This window comes from Opisthorchis viverrini, assembly GCF_000715545.1.
Source record: "Opisthorchis viverrini unplaced genomic scaffold opera_v5_19, whole genome shotgun sequence".
Taxonomy (NCBI): Eukaryota; Metazoa; Platyhelminthes; class Trematoda; order Opisthorchiida; family Opisthorchiidae; genus Opisthorchis; species Opisthorchis viverrini.
Window position 1 is genome coordinate 625076 of NW_008751675.1, and position 10230 is coordinate 635305.

At 43.1% G+C, this 10230-nt stretch overlaps 2 protein-coding genes across 2 annotated transcripts in view; one reads left to right on the plus strand and one right to left on the minus strand.

The window, feature by feature from the left end:
• The window catches only part of T265_01727 (hypothetical protein), a gene marked incomplete at both ends in the record, with an annotated part of 74130 nt that extends 72355 nt beyond the window's left edge, over nucleotides 1-1775 (plus strand). Inside the window, one exon of the mRNA XM_009165817.1 lies at nucleotides 707-1775. Coding sequence (XP_009164081.1) covers nucleotides 707-871 — 165 coding nt within the window. The remainder of the gene's footprint in view (nucleotides 1-706) is intronic.
• A 984-nt stretch (nucleotides 1776-2759) lies between these two features.
• Nucleotides 2760-10230, minus strand: part of T265_01729 (hypothetical protein) — a gene marked incomplete at both ends in the record, with an annotated part of 31031 nt that continues 23560 nt past the window's right edge. The window contains 2 exons of the mRNA XM_009165819.1: nucleotides 2760-2882; nucleotides 5635-5811. Coding sequence (XP_009164083.1) covers nucleotides 2760-2882; nucleotides 5635-5811 — 300 coding nt within the window. The remainder of the gene's footprint in view (nucleotides 2883-5634; nucleotides 5812-10230) is intronic.

Here is a 10230-nt window from a genome sequence, read left to right on the forward strand (position 1 = left end):
GCATTCATGACGGACACCGCTTTGTGTACGGAAACTTTTGGAGAGCTCTCCGTACACTCTCATACGTCTTACACCAGTCGCAGCTAGTCCAGAAGTTTGGTAGATTGAGCTGTCGAGAAAATCTGGCAAGCATGCTCACATGGAACAACCCTTCTATCGCGAGAGGTTTATCTTCGCCATTTCACTCGTTTAGGAAGCAACTTTAGACTCATTTTAAGCACCCACGACATGATTTGAAGCAATAATGTCATTGATATTCTAGTACTATGTTTTCTGTCTGTTATGAGAACTTTTAACGGTGTACTTAATTGCCCGCTTTTATGATTGAAGTACCGTTGAAATCAACGGCCCTTGTGCATTGAGTGAACCGCCCGTGTACGTGTGATGTCTGGCCGCTGATATCACATTGTTGTGACGTGTAAATTGGTTCCACACGTTTCTTTGCCTGTAATATAGGCCCTGCCAATCCTCAGTCTTTGGCACAGACTACTGACCGTTGCCATAACTCGACGACATTTGCATGAGTTGAACCAGACCGCGCCTGTTCACTCTCAGCAGAAGTCCTCATACAGGTAGAGTACTATTCAGTGTTGTGGCTGGCGATGTTGTCCCCCCCTCTCTCTCTGTTTTTCTCTGATCGAACCGAATCTTTCATTGTATGGTGTAGTCGTGCTCACCATCTAAAAATGTCTCCTCCACATTACAGGCGCCGCACCTGCTCTATTACTTTCACATTATGATAACCAATGTGTCCGCTTCAATGCCGCCTACACCACGAGGAATGCGCTCGCGGAATCTATCGTCTTTGACCCTCACACCGTCAGACAGTCTTTTCAAAGCCCCGCTTATTTCATCCACCCGTCGCTACTAACATCCGGCCGGACACGTGTGCCCTTCCCCCCTCCATGTAAAACCTCTCCTCACTCATGGTCTTTTTCATGCATCCTGGCATCTGTGATACGAAGCAGTGTTTATCAGCTTTTTTCCTCTGGACAAAAAGAACTTGGTAGGTTATCTGCTCCTTCTGCACATTGTGGATTTATTCCGTTCTTTGGCGGACAAATGATGTGTTTATGCGAGGGAGGATGAATCGAACTTTGTTACTCCTATCGGTGATTGAAAATCAGCTGCGAAGTTTATATTTATTCATCTCAGATTCTCCCATTTCCCCTGAATCTCCGTGCCCCCGCAAATGTACTAATATTCAGACATAGTTCTGTTTGTTGTCAGTCATTGCATTGGTCCGTTCTTTGGTTGAAACATTTCCTGTGATCTTTTTTTTGTAAATCGTGCGGTATTTAACATCTGTTCTCCTTGCTTCAGGTCCAATTCAAATTGTCACGCACGCACACACCCTTCCTGTCACGAACATGTTGCATTCCGAATGTACTTTGGCCCGACTCTACACCATGTTAATGCATGTAATTGAGTGACTGGTGAGTGGTCCCGTTAGCTCTTTTCTTAACTCGTCAACATTCCGTGGTTCTCTGCTTCCATGACATTCAAGGAAATCAGAGTCGTTTTTTTCACCACAAGAATTCTTTGTTGCATTCGAGAATGGATCATGTACCTGTTTTTTTTCTCTTTTTCTGGATTGGCTGTATTCTGCATTATTTCTACTTTATTGGCTCACATGACTTTGCCCAACTCGGTTTGGTTTTGAGGATGCATAGTTGTTCGAACCAGTGTCTTTTGGATTTTGCGGTTGAGTTATTTCTCAATGACAGTCACTCCTACACTGTCTTTGTATTAGACAATGTATATGGGTATTGAACAGCTCAACTACTGTCAGGCTTCATCATTGGTAAACGCGGGTGGAACCCGTATTTCTAGTCTTTGCAAGATTCAAACGCTTGATAATCCTTGTAGGGTTCGACGCTAGTCAGCAGATGCACCTCTCCAGGAAAACCTGGTGGAAAATACTTTTCAGTTCGACTCTGAATAGTTGCAGGTGGTTGGGGGATTTGTAGAATTCACGTTCATACCAGTCTGGTTTGAGTGGAAATCAATAACCGCCCGGAAATGTGATTGTTCCAACGTCATGAGTCAGCGCGCGTTGGTGGAATAATGGCAACACGCTCGCCCCGTGTGCCTGGCGATCGGAGTTCAGAAACTGCACGGCCGAGAATATGGACGGCTGATGAGTTCTCTCAGGGGAGAAACTCGAATCCAGTGCTTCCTCCTTTTAGTGTGAACTTCCTGGAATAGTTGCGCCAGCACGGGAGGCAAACGTTGAAACTGGAGTGGAGTGCACGTGAATTCCTGTGGAAAACCGCCAGTCCTGGTCCCGGGGTAACACAGGGTCATGTGAACTGCAGTGCCGATCGATAGGATGGATGTGTTCACGCTATATCGGGAAGGGTGTGGATTCCAGTCTTTCGAGTTGTGGCAGGGTTTCGTCAAATGGGTCGCAGGTATTTTGTACCACTTAAACAGAGGTGCCATAGCTTAGTGCACGTTAAGACATATATGTAGGAAATAGAGACTGGCCAGTGCGTATTTCGAAGGTGAAAAAGGGTATTCCCCATTAATTGGTTCTGTGAGAAAATATATAATCCAACCAATTTTCCACGAATGCGAGAATGGGGATACAGCAGCGCAGGGTCGTGGGCTCCTCGACGAAGTGTTCATCAGATTCATACTGTGTTGCCTACCGTGCTGAGCATCGTGGTGCCTTTGGTCTCTTCCAGAACTGGTTCTCAAAAATCCCCCTCATTCATAGTTCCCTTTTTTGGTCATATAAATTGGCAAACGGCGTACTAATTTGCTGGTGCTGCGGGACAGAATCCCATGTATTTCTCACCGTGATATACTTCAAAAGTGATTTCAGTGTAGCTCCAGATACCCCAACCCATTTGGCCCTCCACAGGCACATTCATTTGCTAAAAAGGTGACGATGTAAAGTTGATAATGCACTTTTGGTCAGTGTAAACAAAAAATTTCTTTGGCACGACAAAATATATCGGACATACACCTAATGTGAAGGATAAATCCTAGCACTTTATGGTGAACGGGTTTTGAGATAATTAAGATCTCACTGCATCCACGTTAAATGCGATGTTTCTCTGACGAGCGCTCATCCTCATAATTGGTCAGTAAGTTACTCCTTCAGAGAGTGTTTACGGTTTCAGTCTTACTTTTGTAGCTGGGTTAAAAACTCACTGCTACCTTACCGGACTGTTTAGAACGGGAAAGAAAACAACCAACTTCCTGTTATCGATTTGTTGAATGCGTATGCACTGGAACCTTCTAAGTAGGGGAACTTTCTAGGAACGGTGCAGAATGCACAACGCTTTTGGTGTATAGCCCCGCTTGATTGGTTATGAATTGAAGGAGTGCATGCTGTTCAAGAATCGGTTTGGTCTGATCTTGTCCTCATTCTGTAATTCTCATCGGTCGCTGGTCGGGCCTTGCTAGGTGCCGGAATCCTAAAGAAACTCGCACATTTACAGCAATCCCATGTGGTGGAGATTGGTGCGGAGTCCCAAGTCTGCTGGAGCCAGAAGGTTTAGTTTGTTTTTGACCTTGAAGGTTGCCCGCCCATTGCAGAGTTCTGTCCAACAAAATGATCTTCACCATTCCCTTATGCATCTCCACGAATGTCCAGGTACTTTGCGTTACACTGTCCGTGGACTGGGTGGTTCTTGTAACCAACACCTGTAATATGACAGCTTGATAAGAAACTCCATTTTCAAATTGATTTAATTTCATCCACAGTGTTATTACTTTTAATAACGACAGTTTCTGAAAGGTGTTCGATATTGACTCCGCTTTTGGAAGGGCAACGTCTAAGTTTTTTAGGGTGACATGGCAGATGCTTGAAGATATTTTTCATCCTATTTACCCGGTTTCTGAAAGAAGAAGCACACTCTGGTGACGGCATTGTGCTCTTAAATTGCACTGTAGAAAAAACGAGCTCTGGTTTATATCCCAATGAGGACGTGACCGCGAAATTTTCCATCGCCAACATATTCATTCGACCTGGTTATTCAGATGGGCCGTTTCAAGAACAAGTACTTCACTTTGAGGATGCAGGCTATTTTGTTTTCACCGCATTTGCAAACTGTCGTCCGTGCACTTCTTCAATCAAATGTGCTTCACCCCTGAGTTAGATTAAGCGACCTCAGTGAGGGGACTTCAGTTGGATAGCATTGTTAGTGATCTGGATGTAACATAATCAGGTTGATTATCGGGAGGTGACAAGCACTAATAAATGTTTGTTTTACCAGAATGATGATGATCACAAAAGTTATGTACACATGATGATGTAAGAGGGGAATAAGACAAAAAGTGATTTATCGTTTGAGGACAACTGTTGAGAGTTCCTGAGTGAAGTTCCGGATGCTGGACGTGTCTTCTCTGCAGTATAGCTGCTACACGTGTTCCGTAGTTGTCCGTGGAGAATTGTGGAGCTCGGTTGAATTCCTGTGCTGTGCACGCGTGTATCGTTGGGTCGAGTTGTAGGCCTATGTATTGTGTACAGTGTGAAGGAGATGGGTGTCCATGCGTGTTTGATAACTGCACGAACATGAATACAACTTGACCTGATGTGGTTGAAGTTCGTAAGCCTGGCCCGTGAAGTGGGTGGTAGCCGCGCAAACAAAAATGCACGCGGAATTGTGGTGTACATGTTGTCGGCTGAGGTTGTAAGTGGGACAGGAACTGTTACGTGAGTTGAGTGTTTGTGACGCGTGATCTAGTGGGTGGCCTCTACAGTATTCCAAACAAGAGACTCGCTCAAATACCACATCAACAGTGGCTTAATTTGCAAAGAAGTTTATGACCATGTTTGGTGTTCAATCACAGAAAAAACAACGCAAACTCTGAAACTCGTCTACAGCTCCAAGAAGAGCGGAATCGCCAATCGGATATTGAGAAATTTTCCGGTCAACTGGTTCCACAGAAAGAGAACGCTAAGTGCAAAATACTCCAGCTAAATCTTATTCGTGTATCATGTTTTCAAATAATATCCTATATGGGTTCCAGCCGTGCGCACATCTTTCGTACCTCAGCTTTTTTCCGAAGGCGATAAACGCGTCCGAAAATTGTATTCCTGGTGTAAATTTGATTCCAAATGAAGTAAGCCTTCCAGTCCTGTGAATCTGTCCCCAGTAAGTTTCTCGTATCATTATGGAACATTCCATGACAATTGACAAGCGAGCAAAAGTTCTACACATCGTATGGCACAAACTTTCGTATTACTTTCGAAAAACTAGGGCATTTGCAGATAATGCCGCCTTCTTGATTTATGATAGTTTCAAGGAATTGTGAATCTTGACAAAAATGAAAATGTGTCACCGGGGATTGCTCTTCAGGACAACTGGATTGACACTGCACCACCAAGTTCTCTCGATGTTTAGTTCTTCTAGTAACGGACATTTATTATGAACGTTATTTGATAAAGCCATTTTGGGGGTTTGGTTTACGGTTTCTGTCTTCGGGGTGCCTCAGCTTTCTGTGTCTACAACTTGTTAACTACTTATTTCAGTAGGTAGCATTTCGTGCTTGCATCGCAGTGTTCTGAGATAACTAATCAAAGGTTGAGTGTTTGTGTAGGCGACTACTACTCAAGAATTATTCATTTTGATTGACACTCCACCGTGCGGAACTTACAGAATAATAGAATTCACTTACGTGATTGCGTAAAGCGCTGTAAATGAAGTTCTGATCGGACAAGCTCAAAATGACTGATCTGCTTTGACGTCTATCATGTGGACCCGAAAAGCGTTTCGCATTCTGTGCCACTGTCAATTCTCTGTCATACAGCATTTGAACCTTTACTTGTCCTGATGTACAATCCCGGCAAGGCTCCTGGGTTTAAATGAATAAACCAGATCTTCTATTCTGTTCTCTTCAGTAGGATTGTGTCTCATCTCGCAGTGATTCAAATACTCGATAAGATATTCAGGCTGTTGCCTGATAGATCGAATGCCTGTCTGAGGTAAACAGTGAATTTACGCAAAATCAGACTGTGATAGCTGGTGAGATATGACATTCTGTTCAACCCGTGCTGGATCTAGTGGAACGGCCATACTCACAAGCTTGCTACAGTGTTTAACCACGCTGACCAGATTAGCGGATAAGGAGAAAGGCTTCAGGCCACCCGATTCAAGTTTTTATTAACCACGACGTTATACGCATCATGCAGTTGCTTGTGTTGAAGGCTATGTTACACCGCATTTACTAAGGCAAAATTTTCAATCCGGGAGCTGTTGGTTACGCTCAGTGCTTGTTTTGTTTGGAGGCTTCGAACTTTGAAATTCGTCTCATTTTCGAATGAAAAACCCTTATCAGAGAGTTCTTCTCCAGCGAACTGATCCCATAAAGAAAAGTCTGTGACCTAGTCGTCGTTCTTATCAGTGGCACTATGTAGGTCCTGAAAGTTTTGTGCAGGAACCGTCAGTGTGGAACGTCCATCAAAATAAAAATCTCCAAGTTGACCTTGATATCCACTGTTTGTATAGCCTCTCAAATGTGTTCCCACTCAGGGGAAAGGCTTCAAAAGCACTTTGTCCGTCCAATAGAAGACCATCCAGCGTGTGATTTGGACTGGATACTTGAAGAGCATTTGTCTTTCTGTCATTTGAAAACGGTTTGTATTTCTTGCGATAGAGACGAATGAAGCCTTACAGTCAACAAAATTCCATTGGCTGAAATCGTTGCCGGCTATTGAGCATTGGTCAGAAAACACATAAAAACGTATGAGCCAACTGCGTTTAGTAAAGCTGGATCCTCCACGTATTTTGTAAGTTAATACAATGGGCAGATTGCATTTGTTTTTCGCCATGATCATTTTAACTCTTCCAAGGGTTTGGATATTTTGCGTTTAAAATGATTTCATCTTCAGAAAAATGCATTAGGTTCTGAACGAACTAGGATAGGTGCGTCATATCATAGGGAGGAACCAATGAAACCATTATCTGCAAGGCGTTTGATATTGGATTTTCAGCTGAGAACGATGTCTCCCCCATTCTAAGGGGGATTTGTGGGGTTGTATTTGAGGTATGGCAGTCCAGAAGAATTATACGCGAGCTTACAGCATTGTGATGGCTAAGTTTCGCTCGCCGGATTACTAAATCAGCTACATCTGGCAAGGTGAGCGCCCTGTGGGAGCTCTGAAGTTATGCAAAGGCGGTTTAGTCGATTTAGTACCTCAAGGACTTGAATCAGACTACCACAAGCTCACGTCACTGTCCAAAGTATATCTATTCTTTCTGCAAGAATCAAGTAACCGTGATTAGCCGGGCTTTTAGCTTTCGAAGCAATGTTTCTTATCCAGAAGTTCATGCTTCTTTTGAAGTCCGGAGATCTTTTGCATCAGATTTGCGCAAAGGTTGCATTATGAAGCCCAGGATAGTTGCTGTGAATAGCAGATGCGTTGTCCGTGTAATATGGATTTGAGATTCTCTCTTGAAAAATTGGAGTGGCGTCTCGGAGAGAACTGATTGTACGGGGAGAATGTGTGGGTTTTATATTACAGGGCGCAAAGTAGCCGATTTTAATTTCTATGGTTGGGAACTTACATTACCAACCTCTCCACACAACTAAGTTGTTTTACGGAGTGACGGTGTTCTTCCCAGATTTACGTCCCTGGGGAATCACGATGAGTTTCGAGTGAACGAGAGAACCTAACTGGGCAAGTTAAATACGAAATAGCCTAGAGCTTTCCAGATCCATGCGGTGAGCTTCATCCTAAACAAAGTGACCTTGAAGTAAAGGGATATCGTAACTTTTTGTCGGAGTAAGCTTACGATCCGTTCCGCTACCGATTGTGTGTGTACCGTGGCTCACACCATCAAACACGTTTAAGTGTAGACACATCTCCCGACTTTGCCGTCGTAATCTCTGACGTTCATCATTGTCATGTGTATTGCTGAAGCAAAATTTTTCTTCGTGACCTGTTTGAAAGTTCTGGCTGGTTAGGCTTTTACCACTGAGAAATGACCAGTACGTTCCATTTCCTAGCAATGCGGGAGTGTCTAGTCTACAGTGAATAAGTGAGTATCACTCACCTTCCCAGTTGCGAATGCAGTAAAAACCTCTTGCTTGCACTGATGATAACTCCTTTCGCACATACACTGAGATTAACTGGCAGTTTAGTTAGGATATGAATTGTGCAATCAGGACAGCACAAAGCCATTTTCAACACAGGAACGAATGTTCCTTCTAAGGTCTTGCTGTATCCTTGGATATTTTCGTCCGGCAACTTGAAAAATTTGGAGATGATGAGATATGTTCCATTCGGCGTAACCTATCAGCAAAGAATCTCGCAGTTCATGGGGAGTGAATGTGACATTTTATTGAAATAATTCCCTCTGGTCTACTTCGATTCTGCTAGAAATCTAATCACTTGATAGCAGTTGGAACTTTCACCGTCCCCACCAAATGTCTGATGAGAACCGAGCGAGTGCACGTGAAAAAATATCACGGGTGTCTAATATCCGTCCGTACAACCTGTAACATTCACTCAGCAGTCAACATTCGAGTTTTACAGTGAATGGAAATCACACGCTGATTCAGTCCATTCAAGCACATTGGAACTAGACTAGCTACGTTTCCTTTGCATCAATCTGTTCAAAAGTATGCGATTTTGTTAGAGCATCTGTAGCTTCTCCGTGCATTTCGCATCATGCATCCTCTCACTGGGTGCTATAAAAGGGACGGAGCAGGACGCGTTTTCATTCAGTTCACCAGCATGATCCCCGAAGTCCTGTTTACCGGAACGTATGACCGAATTTTTCATCTGCGGCGGACAAAAAGCTAATTTACTCGCTCGGATATAAATAGGATTTCAAATAGTATGGTTGCAGTATACTTAGAAAAGCTGTAAAATATGCTGTGTTCACATCTATTTGTCACTTGTATCATTCTCTGGCCTGGTGGGACTGTATTCAATCGCTCTTTGAGTCCTCACTACTTGCGACGCACAATCCGCTGTCACCCACAAGTAGTAGTGTACGTGAACTTCCATCATGACGCCACGCAATGTCCAGATTTGTCAGTCCGTTTGTGACACACTTGAACCGACTTGCATTGGTTGGGCGTGTGTGAATGGTGAAACAATCACTCGAAAAACCAAATCAGTTTGCAAATGAGTGTATATTCGCCAATATCGTGCAATTTGGTTTCATGTAGAACATAAGGTTGACGGAAACCCGGGGATTGCGCCTACCTGATGAGCCCCAAAACGGGCGAAACTTTGGGAAGCGGTGACTTTCGAAATATAGAGAAAAAAGGGAAATTTCCAATCCCGAACGGCGTCTATAAACCAGTTTACACATAACAACTTGTAACCAGCCTCAAAATGCTTTCAGCCGAAAATGATTAGATTCTAAAGAACCGCAACAGACAAATCTCTGAATTCGTGTAGCCATATAGCGACGAATGGTATATTCGTGACCGATTTTTGACTTTTGACGTGCGATAATGAGATACCAAATACTATATATATATATAGTAAATGTTATCGGAGTACGTTTCGCTTGATATGATTTGGTTTACTGTGCCTGCTTTGACAATAACAAATGCGGTCAGTAATATAGTATTTGTGGTATAAACATTAAAAAATAAATACACATACAAAGCTTTTTGGAGAGATGAAAAAATACCGAAAGTTTTTCGAAAATATCAAGAAGTTAGAATTATTATACTTAGATATCTAGTGATTCCCAGAAATGAAAATGGATTTGAAGACCAGAGAGAAAAAATGGCAGCGCCCAGCATATAGAGGGTCGCCTTGCTACAATTTCCTCCGGTTTATCAAACTTTCTGTTCGTGGAAACTCGAGGAAATTGTTTTGGATTGACGTGCTGATTTTCAACATTTGAATCAGCCTGCAGTTACGTCACGATACTGTGACAGAGTGACCAATCTACCACCTATTGAGCCATGACCACTGATGAACCAAGAATTTCTCTATGAAGATAGGTTGTGATCAGTAATTATTTGTGTGTTTACATTATGCCTACAATCGGAATACAAATATTATTGTTCCATACTGTTAACTCTGGTTCATACTTCCGCTCTTTGATAATGACGCGACTTCCGGCAAGTCTGCCTGCGTTCCAGTAATCTTTTAAAAGAGGGCGTTCTGAAGAAAGTCCAGTGTTTGAAGTAATCCAGGATGTCGCTCTTCTATAGAATCCTCTTTCGAAGTGCTATACGGGTGATGATTCTATCCTTGAAAATGATTCAGGTTTTGATACCCACTAAATCTGGTCTCTGCTGGAT